This window comes from Equus przewalskii, chromosome 4 (assembly GCF_037783145.1).
Source record: "Equus przewalskii isolate Varuska chromosome 4, EquPr2, whole genome shotgun sequence".
NCBI lineage: Eukaryota > Metazoa > Chordata > Mammalia > Perissodactyla > Equidae > Equus > Equus przewalskii.
The window spans coordinates 101,975,088-101,994,781 of record NC_091834.1 but is presented as its reverse complement, the minus strand read 5'-3'; the positions used below and the strand labels follow the sequence as shown (position 1 = coordinate 101,994,781).

Genomic DNA, 19,694 nt, shown 5'->3' with positions numbered 1-19,694 from the left:
GAATGGAGAAAGAGAGACTACAGGTGGCATCTTCCTGACTCGGGGCTACCCACAGCCCAGCTGTCTGGGGCTCCTGCCTGCTCTGCTCCCTCTTAGCTGGGTGGCGGGGGCTCGGCCCTGCCTGCGCAGTGAAGGCAGCTGGGCAGGTGGGAGGACAGGGCACGGGACACGTACCGTGAAGATGTTGGAGCGCCGCTTGGACTGCTTGCGGATGGGTGTGGGGGTGGAGGAGGCAGCGATGGTCTCGATGCGCAGCTCCCGCTGGCTGATGCTGGGGGTGGAGGGGACTGAGGATGAGTAGTCGCTGAAGGCGCTGCTGCCGCCATTCGTGGCCTAAGGACAGAGAGGGCTGCTGAGGGCGGCTCGGGTTGGGTGCAGGGAGAGGCAGCAGGCAGGAGCCAAGAACCCCTGCAGTATGGGGACCTGGCTTGGGGCTCATGGGGCAGCAGAGGAGCCACTAGCTCCTAAAGATGGAACCGAGGGGGATGGCAGCATGGCCTGAAGGCTGGCAGGATCCAGTCGTCACTGCCTGGGCTGCCCCACTAGGGCCCCAGCAGGGGCAATTCTGTGCCAACTAGGGAACTGAATCAGAGGCAATGGCTGCCTGTCGGAGTCAGTGACAGAGTGAACAAACTGTGGAGTCTTGGCGCACAGGTGGGTCTGGCACGAGGCAGCAGGTCACCCAGAATGAGCTCCCCAAAGTCAGTGACGTATGTTGAGGAAGCAGGAGGCCAGGGTGGGGCTCAGGGTGCCAGGGAGGATGAGCTTCACTCTTTGACAGTGTGTGCGATAGGGGAAAGGACATGGAAAAGCCGAGGCAGAGAGAACGGAACCAAGCCTGCCATCAGAGTGGGCGGCAGATAAGGGACAGAGGTGGGGAAGGAAGAGGAGACAGAAAGGATCACAGGATGGAGACAGAAAGCGCACGGCAGTGTCTACTCCAGGACTCGGGAGACAGCACAACAAGGCCCGCTCCCTAACGGTCAGTGGGGTGTTCACTAAGTGGAGGCCGTGTCCTGCCTGGCAGTGCCTGGAATCCTAACCTGTCCAAAAGGAGCGGAACACCCAAACCGCCACCCCTCGGCAGTCAGAGGCCCCTCAGGCGGGGCCCGCCGGCACCTGAGGCAGAGCTGCTGAGAGACAATGAAGAAAGACCTATCATTCCTCCTTCCCACCCGAGAACACTTACAAAGGAATCCCTGTGGCCTTCTAAAGGGCCAAAGGGAGGGGTCTCTGGAACAGCAACCAGGCTGCCATCAGAAAGCTGGGGGCCAGGGTGGGCCTTGGAAAGACAATGGCCCTGAGCAGACAGAAAGCTGTAGCTGTCGGCCTGACCACTCAGTCGAGTGTATCTGTGATGGCCCAGGGCTTTCCACAGAGCAGAGTGGGGAAACACAGTTCCAGAAGGAAACAGCAACCCACGTGCCAAGAGCCAAAAAATACACAGGCAGTAGGCCCGGAAGTGGGCAGGCATCCAAGTGGTATTATGGGAGAACAGTGGCAGGAGTTGGCTCAGAACACCCGACAGGGCACGAAAGCCATTGGTCCCTGTGGGGCAAGCGCTGCCCTTCTAAACGCAAACACCGACAAAAGGGCCGACAGGTGAGTAGGGGAGAGGCCTGTGCCGTGAGCTGGTTTTGCTAGGGCTGGTCCCGAGCAGGCCTACAGGAACTCCTCTCACCCTGTGCTCCTGAGGGTGGCTCCACAGGAAGCCGTCCTGAGGCATCGCTAACAGCACTGACTGATCACATTGCCTTAGCTGACATGGCTGCAGAGCGAGTAGAGTGGTGAGCAGGGATGGGAAACTAGCGGGAAGGCAGTCAGCACAGGGGTACAGATGAGGCCGGGCCAGTCGTGCAGGCTACAGGGAACTCGAGCGAGTGTTTTCAAACCGTCCGCAAGGTGGGAGACCAGATGAGGTGGGGACACGCAAGCAGACAGACAGTATGGTGAGGCAGGGCCGCGGTGGGACTAACTCGCGGTGGGAGACAGAGAGGCTGGCCGCACCTGGTTGATGTGCACGGCCGGGATGGAGGCGGCGGACACTGCCGAGTGGCTGGGGGAGTTGGGCAGTGACTTGCAGGGCCCGATGGCCAGCTGCTGCTTCTTCCGCAAGGCCACTACCTTCTGGGCCACTGCAGGGGACAGCAGAGTCAATTACCCCTCTGGGGAGAAGGGAGAAGCCCAGCTTAGAGCCGCCCCCCAGGGCACAGCGCCCCGCTAACCACAGCGCCATCCTGAGCCCCGCTCTGGGGGAGCCGTTCCCACCCGGCGCCCGAGTTACCGTCCTGGAAGACGCGCTCCACGTTGAGCCCGTAGGTCGCGCACGTCTCATAGTAGGTGCAGCGCTTCAAGTCTGTGGAGAGCTTGCGGGCCCTGCTGTCGTCGATGACTCGGGGGTTTGCGGCACTGATGGCATCTGTTGGAGGCGGGATGGTGGGGATTTACTCAGCCTGCTGAGAAGCTGGGACCACTGAGGGGGAGGGCCATTTGGTCAGAGGGTGAGTGGGCAAAGAGCCCAGGGCAGCGGATGACACAGAGCACGAGAAGACGGGTGTCCAGGCCTTGTTCCAGCTCTGCCACCAACTCACTGAGTGGAAAGGAGCCAGCCACTCTGTTTATTCATCACAAAATACGTGCACACAATCATCACATGGACGGCAGGATCTATCTGGGGAAGATCCATTGTGTACGCAGCCAGGAGGAGGCCCCCAAAGACGAGGACTCGGTCAGCACCAGGAGGGGCGGGAGAGCTGGGCTTTCTTACAGCAGTCCACCTGGGGACCCCCAGCGCCCCATGCCACCCCTGCAGGCCTGCTCACCCTGCGTGCCCACCAGCACCATGGGCACCTCGCTCGCGTTGCGGAAGCTGCAGAGCCGCAGGAAGTAGTTGTACACGGTCTGGAAGCTGATTTCATCCTCCAGGCTGAACACAAACACCACCGCGTCCACCCAGGCAGCAAACTAGGGGGGACCGAGCAGAATTACCACCCTCACCTGGTCATGGGCGAATTCCGTACCCTTCTCCCCACACACTCAACCTTGCCCAGTCCCAAGCAAGAACTTCGAGTAAAGGGCACCATGGGCCAGGACGGGGGCAGGAGCATCACCTGGAGCTCAGGGGGACCTCCTTCATCTCGGATCAGCAGCAGGTAACTCTGGCCATCCACCACAATCTCCTTCTTAAACCGACCCCCTAGGACAGAATGCACGGTCAGGCCCAAAACTGAGAGAAGGAGCGCACGGAGGCCAAGCAGAGAAGAAATCCACAGCTTCCAAGGGGGGGAGACGGGAGGACTGAGAAGGACAAGGGGCTTGAGCCCCATACACAGACAGCGGGAAGGAGAGAAAGGGGGCAGAGTGGCCAGGCTCAGAGCCCAGGCCAGCCCAGGACGCTCACCTTCAGGGGACTCCTCCTGGACATAGGTCCCCGTCAGATAGCGGTGCACCAGGGCCGACTTCCCACTAGACAGGTTTCCCACAATGCCCTGCGGGAGAGGAAGGGGTGAGAGTGGCAGTCAGAGGGCACGAGGAAGGAGATGGGGCAGAAGAGGCAAATACCATCAGGAAGGAGAAGGGCCAGCTTGAGGACAGGAAAGGAATGAGACTCGGAGGGCAGGGAAGAGGGCCAGAAGTGAAGGGCTTCGGGAAAAGGCCAAGCTGAGAGAAGGAGGGGACTGGACGTAGGGGAAGCCATGTCCAGACCCACGGCTCCAGCCTGCACCCGCCCAGCCCCAGGGCTGCCTGGGCCTCCCACGGGCCTCACTCACCACTTTAAGCTCCGGCACCGAGCGGCTCAGGGTCCACTCCTGGCTGTTCACAAAGGAGTCTGCGGGAGAGAAGGCCGCCCATCAGGCCTGGGGTGGCACGTACACCTGTGCTATCTGCTACCAGCTGCCTCCTGCCCTGCCCCTTCCTAGGCAAAGGCCAGAAAATGGGGTCCTGACCCTCACCCCCATTCCCTAGGGAGCAGCAGGAAAATTCTTTCCGAGTGGAATGGAGTGATGATAGTCCTCAGAAAGAGGACTCTGAGGAGCGTGGACTCAGTTCTCCTGGGCTAGACCTGTGCCCCTCCTCCTCTCACTGCTCCAGCAAGATAAGTATTTCCTACCTTGAGCCACACCCGGCCTGGTGCGCCCGAGGCCCAGACACCAGGCCCAGGTGAGAGGGCACTCCAGCAGGTCTCAGCCCAGACCCAAGCCAGGCTGGGCACTTGGCAGCTGGGAAGGGGGGCCAGCCTCCTGCATCGAGTAGGAACAGCTCACTCTCTCGGGGTGGGGCCACCCACCACATTCCTAGCCAGGGTGATGAGGGAGGAGCCCTTACCTGGCCCTGTTCTGTGAGGGGCAGGTCGAATGGGGAGCTATCTACCCAGCCCAACTGGCCCTCCTCCCCATGCTCCTCCTTGGTGGAGAGGCCACCTCCCTTTCTTTCCTAGAGACCTGCCTCTCCGGCTCCCTCCTCTCCAGGCCATTCTCAGCTCCCACCTGACTCTGGCAATGTTCTGGGAAAGGGAAGCCTTGAGCTACCCAGAGTCCTCCAAAGATGAGGCCAGCCCATCTTTATCCTCTGGGCCGTAACCGACATCCTCCAGCCAGCTCTGGGCAGCCTTGGGGCCAGCATGGCCTCTGGGCCATGCTTGCTTCCCCTCCCCAGGTCGTTTCAAAGAGTAGTCCTTGCGACCGGTCCACAAGCAAGCCCTGAACTCATCTGCAGGGGCAGCAGAGGCGAGGGCTCAAGCCCGGCCTGGGAGCTAGATATGTGTTCTCATCTCGCCTAGAGCCAGCTGACTCCGTGAGTCTGTCCCTTCCGGGCCTCAATTCTGCATGTGCCAAAGGTGAGGAAGGGGCCTTCCGGCCCGTCCCATAGCCCACCATGCTATGGGCCGCGGCTAGCGCCCAGACGGAGGACCGCCTGGAAGTCCTCCTCTGCCACGACCACCTTCTCACACCCAGCAGCGACCCCAGAGCCCGCCTGAGCATCCATCTCCCTCGGGCCAGCCGCGGCCGGCCCCCACCTCTCCCAGGTAGGTTCAGGGGCTCCGCACCCGCTCTTAACGCGGGACTCCGACCAGAGAGGCCACGCAGGCTGGGACTCTTCCCCTTACCGCTTGGTGTGCCCAGGAGCCCCGGGGCCGCGGCCGCCCGGCGGCTCCACAGCGGCTCGGCGGGCGCGGGCGCGGGCGCGGGTGCGGGCTCCCTCCGGCGGAAGCGGCTGGTGAGCAGCCTCCAGAGGCCGGCGGCGGCGCGGGGGCGGCCGGGCTCGGGCGCGGCGCGCGGGGCCTCGGCGCCCAGCAGCAGGTCGCGGCGGCTGGGGAAGGCGCCCAGGGAGCTGGCGTCGCCGTCGCTGCGGGTGCGCGCCCGGGGCAGGGGCCCCGACTCGGCGCGCCGGATCTCCTGGCCGCGGCGCAGGCGGAAGCTGAAGCTCTTCCTCAGCGCGGAGAGGCCGCGCCGGGGGCCCGGGCCGCCGCCGCCGCGCAGCACCTGCCAGCGCTGGCTGCTCCACAGCGAGGCGCCCCGCAGGAAGCCCGCGCTACCCGCGCGGCCCAGCCCCGCGCCCGCGCCCTCGGCCGCCGCCAGCTCCAGGCGGTTCACCTCCAGGAACGTCATGCTGGTGGGCCGCGGGGCCGGGCTCCCCCGAGGGCGGCTGCGCCGGGCCGGCGCGGGGCTGGGCGCGGGGCTGGACGCCGGGGTGCTCGCGGCCGAGCCGGGGCGCCCCGCAGGCTCGGGTCCGGGAGCCGGCGGCGGCCCGTCGGCAGGGCCCCGGCGGCCAAGGCGCGGGCGCAGGAGGCCGAGCAGCAGGCTGCGGGGCCCGGCGGGCGACCGGCCCGAGGCGCCCGAGCATACGCTCCGCGGCCGCGCCGGCTGCTCACGCGCGGCGCACAGGGCGGCCTGCAGGGCGGCGGCGGCGCGGTCAGCCGGGGCGCCGTGCACGTCCAGCGAGTCGCAGACGCTGAGGGCGCGACGGCAGCCGGCGGGCCGCTCCTGGCTGTAGTTGTCGCCCGGCGGCCGGCCCTGCTCCATGCTCAGGGCCCGCGGGCGAGGTCCAGGCCCATGGCGAGGGGCGCGGGGCTGGGCCCGGGCCGGGGCCGCGGCCGGGGCGCACGGACCTCCGGCCTCTGGGCACTGGCGTCGGCCGCCGACCGAGTCCCTCAACGCCTCCACCTCACAGCAGCCGGCAAGCCCAGACCTGGAGAGGCCGGGAGCCAGCCCAGCAAGGAGAGGCGGCAAGCCTGGCCTGGAACACCCCGGAACGGCGGCGGCGGGGGAGCCAGCATGCTGGGGCAGCCCCCGAGCCCTCAACAAACAGGAAATTCCAGCCCAGGGCTCCTCCTCGGACTGGGGCAGGTAGGCGAGGAGCTGTCATTAAGAGCAGCCCAAATAAATAACAGTCCTCAGCACACCACACACTGTGCCCCGTTTTGGAGAGCAGTGGGCCATCTGCTCTTTCTCCAGAGGAAGAGCAACCAGAAGGTGATACCCAGGGCTGGAATTAACAAGAGCCTGAAGCAGGAGTCAGGAGGCAAGTCCGATGCCATCTCTGGGCCTCAGTCTCCTTATCTGTAAAATGGGGGGCCTGAATGAGGTGAGCCTATCTTAGGTTTTGGCTCATTCTGACATTGGGAAACTCAAGAATCAGAGTTGCTGGATGCTCATTCCACTGTTCTGTTAATGACTGAAGCTGTCTTCTTCCTTGGAGATTACAAAATCATCCGGACTGGCTTAAGTGCCGTCCTGCCTAAGGCAGGACAAGATCAAAAGGTAAGCTCTGGACCTGGACCATACAGTTCTGGACAAGGGACTCACTTCTGAGTCCCTGAAGTCTCCAGTCTCCTCCTGTCACTGGGTCTCACCTCCTGTCCAGAGTTTGTCCAGAGGTTGGCTGGCCAGGCAGAGGCGAAGCGTTAGCCTGCAGTACTGGCTGGAGCCGTAAGCTCACTCTCTCCAAGCGCCGATGCCCTCTGAATTTCCTGAGTGTGGGCTGCACCAGACACGCGTTAAGTGCAGGGCTCACCCCAGAATGGGGGTGGGGGGGCAGTTGCCGTGCTTCCACTGCATTTTAAACATCAGTCCTCTCCTGAGGCCCTGGAGATGAGCCAGTTTACCGTAATCCACAAGGACCACGAGCAGATCAGGAGAAACCAGTTTAGGTACTGGCAAAGATGAGGGGGCTTGCATTTCCTTTAAAGAGATAATACACCCAGGTTTCCTCCACCCCCACTCCAACCCAACTCCCAACGTCCCCTCTAAGCTTTAGAATTCCAGGGTCCTAGTCAAAAGCAGAGTACAAGATAAAAGTGGCGCATTCCTGAGGGGCTGGGGTGGGGGAATGCCTGAGGAAGGCAGGGCCTCTCCATCCTAGGTGCTCCCGCAGAAAAGAGCTGAACACTCCCAAGTCCCGGGCTGGATCTCCCGGCCTGGAGAGGCCCTGGGGGTGAATCCGTATTTCCTCGGACTAGTTATTAACAATGATGAGGACGGCTTCTTCCTCTCGGGATGCATATTCCCCATGTAATAGATGGTTCCGCAGAAGAGCCCTTCCCAGGATCCTTTGGGCATGGAAACAAGAACACAACCCAGGAATCCTGACTCACAGTTCCAAGTTTAAGTCTCCCACACTCAACTTCCCTATCTGCATATCTGTCTGTCTGTCCTCTCTCACACACACATGGGGAATTACCCCTCCCGAAAAGAGTAAGGCTGCTCAGTCACAAACCTCCACCCAAGCCAATGGAAGTGCAAGCACAGGGCAGTGGCCATAGGAACCTGTCTCTGGGGACTGAGGGGGACAGGATGAAAGGGGATGGGGTGCTTTAGAACCCACTGGCTCTCTCAGTAGGACAGCAGGATGGGATAGGAGGGGAAAGGCCCCCAGCTACACCTATACACACACACACAGCTCGGGCAAGGCAGCCAGCAGTGCCGGGTCCAGAGGTGAAAGAACATCTCCCGTTCTCCGAGGACACACCAGCTCCCAGCTCCCACCGCACCTGCAGAATCAGCCCAGGTAAGAAGCTCAGCCTGGCTCAATTCCCAAACCCGGAACAGCTGCCTCTTCCTCACTTGGCGGCCTCCTTCCTACCTCTTCCCAGAAACCTCTCCTGACCCGAAGAAACACAGCAGAGAAGGGCACCTGCCTACACAAATATGTCCAGCCAAAGACATCAAGCCAGTTGAAGACCTTAGAAAGGAGATCAGTGCAAACATACACCACTTTTCCCTGTTGGCATCAGCCCTCTGTCGGGGACAAGGTCTCTGTGTTCTGACAAGATTCTTCTCCAAAGAGATGCGGCAAGTACAACTCCACTCAACAGAGCCCAAAGGAAATTAGGATAGCCCACCAAGCTCCAGGCTGGGACCTTGTAAACAGTACAGGATTCCTTAAAACCAGCTCTCCTGTCAGTTCTCTGTTTCTTAAGGTCATCAGAAACACCAAGCTGAATCTGTCACTTAAAGGTGAGAGACCTCAGGGAAGTGTCTAGGGGAATTAAAGATGCGATCTCTCGTGATGCCTGCGGTGTGCATTCTGGGCAAGGATGGACACACGCTTCCCTGGAAGCAGAGAGTGCAGAAGATGAGTGCCGAGCAGCCCCTTCTGCTCCAAGCGCCGGGAAGTCAGGAGAACAGGCTGACTCTAGAGGTACCCACAGCTTGGGAAGCTGGACCGGCTATCCAGACCAGCCCATGCCTCAGATGCTCTGCATGACAAAAGAGGGTGCCCGTGTGGGCACCTTGTGCCTGGGGGTGGTGGGGATATACTACTAACCCACTCCAGGGGAGCCAGGGTGAAAGAGGACCCCTGCAAAGGTGTGACACATGAGCACAGCACAGAAATGGAACGCTGGTCATGAGGCAGAGGAAAGGGCGGGCTCCAGCCCAGGTGCCCAACAGAACCTTGTACCTAGTCTCCACTCAAATATTTGCTGGTTGATCCACTGATAAGTGCTAAGGTGTGCCCAGCTCAGGCCACACAACCCACGGGGAGCCTGTGGATGTCCTCAGAGAGGAGGAAGAGCCAGCTTTCTGCTAAAAGGCAAAGGGTGCATGTGGGTGGCTGCCAGGGAAAGGCTCCGGCTTCTTCCAGCAGCCTCCAGTGGTCCTGGAGCCACGCTGGCCCTCCAACATCGCACTGGCTCTTCTCGTCCACAAGGTGGCAGCAAAACATCTTCCTGCAGCCAGGGGCCACCGGCTGTGCAGCAAGGAAAGGGGGGCACCTCAGTAGCAGTCCACAGTGGCCAGGCATGTTGGCCATGCCCTTTGGCCAGAGAGTCCAAGGGAGGTGGCGAGTGCCACACTCAAGAGCTACCTGAAGCTGGATGGTCTCTAGCAAGTTCTGTTCTCTGTGCAGGTCCCTGGGTCTGAGGAGAAGAGGGGACACTCTGGGCTGCCCCCAACCCCTGCTTGCCCACAGCCTCCCCAACAACCCGCCACTCATGCCAGCCTGCAGGACACGGCCTCTTTACAAGGTTCGGGAGTTGTCCACGGAGACAGCTTGACGCAGCAGCAACAATGAACCTCCAAATTCCACCCCCAAATCACTTCACCCCCAGTGTCCACCTTAACTAATGGCACAGGCAAGAACCTTCCAGGCACGCTCTTCCATTCCCTCCTTTTTACCACTCCCCCACATGCAATCCGGGGTCAGTCCTGTTGGCTCCACCTCCTCAACGTGTCCCAGATCCACCTCTCACCACCTCCTTTGTACAGCCCAAGGCAAGCCACGGCCCTGCCCACCTAAACCCCACAGCAGCTTCCTAATCTCCCCCAACCCCCACCCCACTGCCAATCCAGAAGTGACCTGGGCACTCCCAGCCACTGCCCCCCAGTGGGCTTTCCACTTGGTATAGAATTACACCAGGCTCCTGATTCTTTTCAAATGCCCATGTGCCCCTTTGGTCTGACTTGCTGTAACTCCTCCCCCACCCCCCACCTCCGTGCCTGCATCAGCCACACAGCCCAGAAGGGCCAGGGCGTCTGCACTTGCCCATCCTTCAGCTCGCCCAGGTCTCCTCCCAAGGGAGCCTTCCCTCACCATCTGAGCGCCTAGCTGCTCTCTGAACAACAGCCATCTCACGCTCATTACTCTCAGATACTGCTCTGGTGTGTTCGATGCTCCCCCACTAGAACTTGGCCAGGCATGCCGAGGTGTGCAAGGATTCTGTGTGAATGAGTGAAGGAATGTGTTTGCTGACCATGAACTACACACCCAAGCTTTTGTTCTCCTTGTGCAGAGAGAGGCAGGCTTGTAAGAGAAGGCCCTTGGCTGGAACAGTCTGTCAAGGAGATAAATCACAGGCCAAATAACGAGCACAGAGCCCAGGTCAAGAGGCATGGCGGTGCACTGGCAAGACACACGCACTGTGTGAGAGGTTGAGAGGACTGGGTTTGGGATCAGCCTCTGGCACCTATTAGCTGTGTGCCCATCAACAGACACCTTACCCTCACTGGGTCTCGGGTTTTAGTCTCTAAACTAGGGATAAGCCCACCTTTTCAGCTGAAGTTGCTATGAAGAGCAGAAATGTGACTGTGGAGGGTCCAGCACGGTGCCTGGCACTCGACAGGTGATCAATAGAAGGAGCCAGAGTGATATTGGGCACAGGAGCCTTAAACCAGTGCTAGCCTTCTTCCAATCAGAAACCTAGTTGGACGCCTCAGCAGTTCCACCTCGGCTCAGGCCTGTTGATTACTGGTCCCTCCAGCTCTTCTCCGAGAGACTGCACAGATGGACCTAGGAGATCCCCGAGGCCCATTTGGATCATGTCTCCCTCTGAAAATATGATGAAAGCTGCTACGGGCTGAATTGTGTTACCCTGAAATTCACATTTTGAAGTCCTAACGCCCCCGTACTTTAGCATGTGACCTTATTTGGAAATACGGTGGTTGCAAATGTAATGAGCTAAGATGAGGTCACACTAGAGTAGGGTGGGCCCCTAATCCCAGATGACTGGTGTCCTCATAAAAAGGGGAAATTTGAAGAGAGAGACGGCCACGCACAGAGGGAAGACGATGTGAAGAGAACCAGCGAGCATTCAGCTATCTACAAGCCACAGAGAGGGCCTGGAACAGACCCTCCCCTAGCGACTTCAGAGGGAGTGCGGCCCTGCCCACACCTGGATCCAGGCTTCTGGCCTCCAGAACTGGGAGAGAATAGATTTCTGCTGTTTGAAGCCCCCCAGTTTGTGGTACTGTGGTACAGCAGCCCCGGGAAACATAGAGAAGCTGAGACTCTGGGGGTGGGCTCCAGGGGGTCGGGCAGGTAGGCTGAACAGAAACATCTCCGGACCCTCCCAGCGCTGTTCGGAGGAGATGGGGAATTCTGCCCCCATCTCCCAAGTTCAGGGTGTCAGCTGCTCAAGGGCTGCCTTTCTCCAAAGGGAGGAAACTAGGACCACCCCCCAAGGGGCCGAGTAATCCCAGCCCAGAAACGGCCTTCTAGCACCAAATGAGCTACCCAATGGCAGTTTCTCCATACTCCTTTCTCTCCGCAAACTCTGTCCTAGTCACCATGGTGGACAGGACAAGGGTCCTCCCCTCAAAGACTCAGTCCCTCTGTGCATCCCCAACCGGCCTCCTGACCTGGTTCTGCCTTGCCACACTCTAAAACCCAGAGAGGGTCCTAGACAGACACTGCTCCCCGCTCAGAAGGAGACACGTCCACGGGGCCATCTGAGGACCACGGGCCCCGCGCATGCGTGCTCGGCCGGAAACTCTGATGCTTTTCAACAGCTCCTCCCTGCAGAGGAAAGGGAGCAGCCTGCACACATCTCATTCCCCATAATCCTCCCGACGGCCTGAAGGGCAGGCAGTAGGACAATGCACACGACCACATCACAGACAGGGATTCTGGACTCAGAATCTAACAGAATACGTTCCCTAATGCCTTTTCATCCTGATTTTGACACGTTTCCTGCATTTCATGCCTTTTTAAATGCTGTTCTCTTCCTTTAAAACTGAACACATGGTCCAGCTTAAGTCCCATGGGCTAAAAATCTGCTTCTTTCAGCCCAATGGGCTTCTAAAATGCATCCCATTCATGAGATCTTTACTCTTCCACAGCAGTAGCAGCTCTCCAGTTTGCTCTCATCTTATTTTGATAAAAGTGAAATATTTTAATAAAGGGAAGATGCAATAAAATATTCAAATAATTGCACTAATTTTGCTCCCAGGTGGAGGAGCTGCAGCAACGGACCTGCTGCTGCCGGGTGACGCCTCGACCTGAGTGCTCAGGTACAGACATGGAAGGCCGGGGTCTCAAGGAAAGGGGCTGAGGGTCTGTGTACACTTTGGAAGAAAAGACTCAAGTAGTTTGAGAGTCTACTGGACAAAAGTTTAAGAGCATCTGAATTCCTCTTACAGGTTTTGAAAGTGGGGCAGGTAACTTCCCCAGGGGCGGGGCCTACAGAGACGCAGGGCTCTGCCCCATTCCCTAGGCCAGGCTCGCCCACTGTCCCCAGCACCGGACACACATGCCCAGGCCCCAGGCAGCCTCAGGGTGGGCTCTGCATTAAAGAAGCCACAGCCCTCTGGGGGGCTGGGCCCAGGTCAACACCAGCAGGGGCTGGACATGGAGACCACCTCCCTCCAGCCCTGCCAGCTCAGCCGCAGATGCTCAGCTCATTCCCACTGGCAGCATGAAGCCCTGGGGCCTCCCAGACCTCACGGCCTCCTCTCAGCGTCCCCAGCTCATCTTGTCTCTGCCGTAGGAACTAATAGAGAATCTGTTCTCATCTCACCAGGGCCTGCGCTCCTGGGCACACGCAGACACCTGCCCCTGCGCTCAGAGCCGGCCTCTGCTCGGGGCCCCCAGGACCAGCAGAGTCACCTTTGTTGCCCTATACACCCAAGGCAGCGGCTAGCTGGGAAGCCACTGGTCACCTGATAATCAGAGCCACTTATCAAACACGACAGGCCCCACTCTGAGCACTTTACACATATTGACCCATTCAGCCCTCACGACAACCCTTTGAGAAAAGCACTGTTAATCTACCCATTTTACAGATGAGGAATCTGAGCCACAGACACCAAGTAACTTGCCTAAGGTCACTAGCTAGTAGGTGGCTGAAGCTGGCATTCCAATCCAGGCTGTCTGGCTGGCCCAGGCGCTTGAGCCTCCCTGGCCTGGTGAGATTCCTGCCTACATAGGAGCCCAAAGTTCATCTTGCAGGCAGCCCCCACCTATCTTCCTCTCCTTCCTCCTGGGTACTCACACCGGGGCGGCCCAGCCTTGCCCTTCCTAGCACAGCCCCTCCTTCCAAAAAGACCCCCCGCCTCAGTGGTTCCTACTCACCCACCTCCCAAACAAACTCCTGCCCCCAACTCCCACTCTCCCAGCCCTGGATGAGTCCAAGGGGCTGACACAGGTTCTGGAGCTTACAAAGGAGAAAGCAGGCAAAGGGGAGCTCCCTGGGGCTGATGGGCCCTTGGCACACCTCACATTCGTGCCATGTAGACAGAGCCACAGAGGGCCAGGCCAGCCTGCCGCTCAGGGAGGAGAGGATGAGTATGTGAGACCACCTCCCGACCTGAAGATCCTCTCCTTCCCTGAGAGACCACAAGCTCCCTGAGCCCTCCAGGAACCCAGGAACGTGTGATGGAGGAATTCCCTACTCCAAGACCTGCCCTCCCCACCTGCCCTGCAGGGTCTCCACCGCCCGGCTTCTGCCCACATCCGGTGGTGGAGGCCCGAGCACTGCCCCAGCCCACTCACAGAAGGACCCAGGCAGGGCAACCACCTGAGCTCTCTGGGCACAGGACTGGCCCAGATGCGGCCGGCTCAACCGCACAATTTTCCTGTTAAGCAGCACTCCGTGTTCCCAGCCCCACTGTTCTCCTGCATCGCAGAGCGACTGAGAATGGGAGTCAGAAGCTCAGCAGTGGGGTCTTAGACTTTCATCTGAATTCCACTTTCATCTGCCTTCAGTCCGATGACTCGCTGCCCCAGCCAGCCCATCAGCTCTTAGGCCTAGGCCCCCAGGCGACGCCATCACTGCGAAACAGTGTCAGGTGACCCTGCTGACCACTGGGGGCCCACAGAGGATGAGACGGAAGGAGCTCCATGGTGGACGAGGTCCTCCCCGTGCTGGGCTGCAGGGCCCTCAGCTGCCAGATGAGAAGGGCTAGGAGGGCTCTGAGCCGTCCGCGGAGCCACTGTCCTCTGGGAACTTACACCACCAGAGCCAGGAGACCCCCGGGAGGACCCCTCCCTGGAGAGCAAGGAGAGCCAGGCCAGGGTCAGTCAGCAGTAGCTCTGCGCGGCCAGTCTCAGGGCCGCCAGGCACAGCCAGTGCACGACACGCAGTGGCAGAGGTGGAAGTCCCTGGTACCCTGTCTGCAAATGCCCACGCGGCCCAGGCAAACAGGTCTCACGCTCTCCTCCCTGGGCTCTCTGTGCCCCCTCCGCACCCCCCAGCCTGCCCTGCTCACTCACGCCCACCACGTTCCTGAAGTCTTTGACCTTGGTGTCCAACCCCTACTCCAAGCGCGCCGGGCCCCAACCGTGCCGAGCTGGCACAATGCGAGGCTGGGGCCCGGGGAAGCCCACTGGCTCTGGGGGTCGGTGCCGATGGTGGGACAACCCCAGAGGAGGCTGAGCTGGTTGGTGGGGAAGGAGGAAGCTGAGAGCAACACGCAGCCAGGCTCATCGGGTTTAAAGACAGGAGAGAGAGCAAATATTCAACTATATAAAAATGAAAAGTCCTGAACGAGAAAAAACGGTAAAAACCCTCAGAGGAATACAATTAAAGGGAAATCAACATCTGGGGGAAAAAAACATAACTATGTCAATGGGTTACTATTAATACATACAAAGCTCACAGACATTGCTTAAGAAAACAAACACAAAATCTGGACACGAGTAAAGATAGTACAAATAGCCAATACACATGGGAACCACTCATGCTCCTTTGGTCTTCCAAGAAATAGAAATTTAAAATGAAATCTACTTCTCACCGAAGAAAGCCCTAAGAGCTGGCTTCTGTGTTAGGGAGGCCCCTGTGGCAGCAAGCGTGCATGTGGGGAGTGGGTCCTCTGGTCCTGCTGTCGGAGCCATCACCGCTTCACTCTCATCTGGCTGGACAGCAGCTCAGCCCAGCGCACAAAGGGGAAAAGGGCCCTTTGCCCCTCATGCTAATGTCGCAGGGGCCCCTACAGAGACCATCTGACACAGAGGGAAAGGTTTAGGCCCAAAGAAGTCCAGCACTTCCAAAAAAGTGAAGCAACCCCAAGTATCCCACGACATGGAAATGAGGAAGTAAAGCATTGCGTCTCTAGAAAATGGAATATCGTGCAACCATTTAAACTAATGTCTGCAGAGACTCTCTTACCTAGTATATTGCAACACTTCGGGTCTTTTTTTTCCCTCCCCAAAGCCCCAGTGCATGGTTGTATATCCCAGTTGCAAGTTGTTCTAGTTCTTCTACGTGAGCTGCAGCCAGAGCACGGCAACTGGTGGTGTGCGTGGTGTGGTTCCTTGCCCAGGAATTGAATCTGGGCCGCTGAAGCGGTGAGTGCCAAACTTTAACCTCTAGGCCATCAGGGCTGGCTCATGATTATTTTTTTTAAAAGCAAGATACAAAACTGTATGTAATGTGGCCCCACGCAAAAAATGCAGCAAGAAAGGACCACATCAAAATGAGGACAGGACCGACTGTGATACTTATGACCCACAGTGAGTATTTTTCTGCCTCTTCTTGTTTTTCTGTGAAATGCATATTTTCTGAAATGTTTATAGAGAGTATATTACTTTTGTAAAAAGAAAAAGAAACAGAAGACCGTTTGACCTAAGGATGAGGGCTCGACGAGGGACAGAGAACTTGCTCGCCAGGAAAATGAACGGGCTTGCCTCTCCTGGCTGAACCCTGGGCGCCCCAAAGCCTGCCACACCTGCAGCTGCTCTGGGTCACACATTCTAACGAGGGCTCAGGAGAGCGTTGTGATCCTGGCTCTGGGTGGGACACAAAAGAAGTGGACTATGACTAATAGATACAATGAATGTACGCTTTGCCCAAATTTTAAAAATTTTCTTTTAGGGTGTAAAACCACATTCACAATACACTCAGAAAAATGCTCTTGGCCCCCTGCCCTCTTCCCTTTCCTTCATGAGGAAGCTTCCAGAATGAGTGTCCACTCCCCACACCATCTCAACAGGACTCGGCCTCCCGCCCTTCCCCAAACTGCCCCAGCCTGGGCAGCAAGGAGCAGCCGCACACCACATGTTCTTGTAGCCAGCCCCGGTCCATGCGATGGTTCAGCTCACTCTTCTGTTAGCTTCATAATATTTCACAGTATGTATGTTCCAGCCACCATCCATTTCCTACTGAGGGGCATTCCAGTTGCTTCCATTTTTTTTTTAATCACTACAAGCAAGGCTGTAATCAATACCTGTGTACCTGTGAGTCTCTTTCCACAGGACACATGCCCCAAAGTAGGACAGTTGGGTTCAAAGGCATATGAATTTTTCATGTTAATGGATAATGCCTGATTACTTTTCCAAACAGAAGGCAGCAATTCATACCCCCATTCTCCCACCGGCCATGTACGAGAACACCCATTCTGCCACCCTCACCAGCATCAGAAGCCATCCGTGTACTTTCTGCCATGCGGACAGGGACACAGGCCCTGCTCTTGTGATCTGCATTTCCCTGATTACTCGGGGTTAAGCATCTTTTCATAGTCATCGACAATCTGCATTTCCTCTTCTGTGAACCATCTGCCTGGTCCTATTCTTTGCCTGCTTGTCTTTGGGGTTTTAAAAATCCTTTCCTTAAAACTGGCAGGAACTCTTTGTATAACAGGCATCTTAACTATTTATCTTGCATATGCACACAGCAAGCAAATTCTCCTACTCTATTCCACAGAAATGTAATTAAATCTGTTAATTTTGTAATTGATTATATTATAACATCTGAACAGTAACAGCAACAAAAATCCACTAGACGGTAGTGATGCTAAGAGGAGGCGGGGTGAGGAGAGGATCTTCTTGATAGAAGAATACAGCTAAATCCTGCAGAAGGCACGTCCGCTGAGAAGATCACCCGTGGTAACTCCAGTATACTGGATTCAGGCCTGGATCATTGAGGCCCAGGAAAAGGAGTAAGTGAAAGCTGCCGGGCGCCGCTTATTTGCAGCTTCGGAAGTCTCCCCCACAGATTACTTACGAACTACAAAGCGGGAGGAGAAAGCCCTTCAGGATTGGAGATCCGGTCTTAATCTCCTTAACAGCATCACTAACAGCAGGGCCCAGGGTGACACAATAGGCGGTAATCCCGTCAAAAGGGTTTGACCTGGATCTCCTGAAGCCCCTAGATGTCCCTTCAGGTCAGGGGCAGCACGGGGGATGGAGGACCCCACATGGCAGGACCCAAATCCGGAGCACAGAATGCCCACAGGAAATCCAGCTGGACTCGTCAAGAGTCTGCGTGACGCCCCGTGAGGGATCCTGCCCCATCCTGATCCCATCCTGACTTGGAAAAACACAAAGGCTATCAAACATTTTGGGATAATTGAGGAAATTTGGTTATGGATGAACTATTAAGGGATGTTAGAAAATTCTCGTTAATTTTCTCAGGTGTGACACTGCTATTACGTTATGTGTAAGAACGGCCTGCCCCTAGGAAATGCCCGCTGAAGTGCCTGGAGGGGGAACACCCACCCCGTCTACAACTACTGACCGCAACCACTACCTAAAAGAGAGAGTGAGAGGGAGGGACCGGGGAAAGCAGCCGGAGTAATCTTCAAGGTGGCCATTTTTCAAAATAAAAAGCCGGAGGGAAATCCTGTCAGTCTTTTCCTCTATAAATTGTGGGTTTCCTATCTGGCTTAAGAGGGTCCATCTTATCCCAAGATTAGATAATATTCTTCCAATTTTCTCCTCTATCTTAAAAAGCTTTATCTTTCTCGTGGCACAGTCGCGCACGCTGCTCAGAGCCCAGGCTCTGAGACCAGGCTGCGTGGGTTCAGGTCCCGCCTCTGCCGTTAGTAGCGAGCAAATTCCTCTACATCTCTGTGCCTCGGTTTCCTCCTTTGCAAGATGCGGTAACACTTCCCCCGTGGGGCTGTCCTGGGAATTACAAGCAAGCACAGACAGCAGGGCCTGGCCCACAATGAGCACGAACAGAAGCTAATCTCGTACCTGCTCTCTGGATACCAGCTCTCATCCCACCCCCTGCACCCCACCCCAGCTTAGAGCCGTGCGCTGCCAGCACCACAGCAAGAGCTGTCAATCCTGCCACATCTGCAGCACAAACACAGAGTGCTGGAGGGTAGGGAGGCACGTTTGAACAGTTTAAGAACACACCACGCCAGCAATGTTCACAATAAAGTCACGACTCCCGTGAAGCGGTGTCTGGCAGTGGGGCCCATGAAGGCAGCCAGGCGGCCAAGGCACCGCCCGCCCACCTCCTGCTGGCACCTGGGTGGAAACCTGACTCCGCCCTCTGCACACGCCGCTTCCAGTAAACACGTTTTCTTTGGAGCCAGCTCAGCAAAAATCCAAGGCCCCCCCAGATGGGGGAAGGCCTCGCTCAGGGCCTCACACCCACTGTCACCCATCACTCCCCCCGCCCCGTGGCGAGGGCCACACAGTTTGGGTCAGTTCAGGGCCGCCTTCTGGCCAGTCACTGGCTCCTCCGCTTCTCCCCCTCCCTGGGGGCCTGATGGAGGGAGGGCCACTTGCACGCTTTCTAGGGAAGCTTTCTCACCAGACATGACCACCCTCTAAGGCCTGAGCCGTCGACCTGTCAGAAGCATGCACCAAAAAGCAGGATACCCAGGTTCTCCATGACCTCCCAGCTCTGACCTCGCTCTGACCCCTCGAGGAGGAATGGGGACTGTGAGGGGGAGGACAGAGATCTCGGTGTACCGCCATCCTCTTCCCAGTCACCTCGGAGCCCGGCGTGTGCTGGGCACTCAGCAAGCACCAGCAACCTGGGACCGAGCCAGACAGTGAGCCAGGCGTGTCAAAGACCCAAGTGAGAGGCCCTCCCCACCTCCTGCCTGAGGGGAGCCACAGGCCTCAGAAAGAGACCCGCTGGCCCCCACCATACATCGCCTCCCCACTGCCAGCCCCCACGGCTCTGGGGGCTGCAGAGCTCTACCCTCAGGCACCAGACAGCCCGCAGCCCCACCTGCCCTCTGCTGCTTGGGCCAGCAGGGGCCCACCTGGCTGCGAGGGAACCCTGTACTGAGACAGAGCCATGCGATACAGGTGGGGGGCTCCCTGAGTGGCCTCTGGTGCCCAGGAGGGCTCCTGGGCTGGTACAGAGCAGGGAGACCCCCTGGTCACTGGTCAAGTTTAGTCGAGTGTTACCTGCCAGGCCGGTAGTGGGCTCAGGGCTCAGTGTCCAGAGGGGAAGCAGTGAGCCAAGCAGACACCAGCTCATGACAATGCCAGCAGGAGGAAGAGTGCCAACAGCTCCAGGCCCCATTAGGCACCAGGCCAGGGAAGGCTGGGGAGAGGGGCACCCAAGAGGCCAGGGCCTGGAACCCAAAAGGCGGGCGCGGGAGCTGGACAGAGCCTGGTTTAGAGCCCAGCTTCTGAGCCTCAGTGAGGCTCACTCTTCTCACAGGTAAAGGGCAGTAACATCCCTGGAGGGGCACAGGGCCCTAGGGCCACAGCCGGCAGGTGGAAGGAGGGGAGAGAGCGTATTAACACAGGTTCAGGCTGGCGTCATCCACAGAGTAACAAGCTCTTTGAGA

At 58.1% G+C, this 19,694-nt stretch overlaps 1 protein-coding gene and 1 long non-coding RNA gene across 14 annotated transcripts in view; one reads left to right on the top strand and one right to left on the bottom strand.

Moving 5' to 3' along the window:
• The window catches only part of AGAP3 (ArfGAP with GTPase domain, ankyrin repeat and PH domain 3), a 56,847-nt gene that overhangs the window by 25,778 nt on the left and 11,375 nt on the right, over window positions 1-19,694 (bottom strand). For 4 of the 13 annotated variants that reach the window (XM_070616817.1, XM_070616818.1, XM_070616819.1 and 1 more), the window contains exons 2-8: window positions 3,771-3,829; window positions 3,401-3,488; window positions 3,111-3,196; window positions 2,823-2,964; window positions 2,285-2,419; window positions 2,008-2,135; window positions 175-333 (exon numbers count right to left, since the gene is read on the bottom strand). In XM_070616817.1, coding sequence (XP_070472918.1) covers window positions 175-333; window positions 2,008-2,135; window positions 2,285-2,419; window positions 2,823-2,964; window positions 3,111-3,196; window positions 3,401-3,488; window positions 3,771-3,829 — 797 coding nt within the window. Of the gene's footprint in view, window positions 1-174; window positions 334-2,007; window positions 2,136-2,284; window positions 2,420-2,822; window positions 2,965-3,110; window positions 3,197-3,400; window positions 3,489-3,770; window positions 3,830-5,107; window positions 6,231-19,694 lie in introns of those variants that run through there. The other 9 variants (XM_070616820.1, XM_070616821.1, XM_070616824.1 and 6 more) reach the window with 7 other exon arrangements.
• LOC139082948 (uncharacterized) lies at window positions 12,269-17,771 on the top strand. The gene is made up of 2 exons (XR_011539328.1): window positions 12,269-17,090; window positions 17,566-17,771. It is a non-coding gene; the product is annotated as an uncharacterized lncRNA (long non-coding RNA).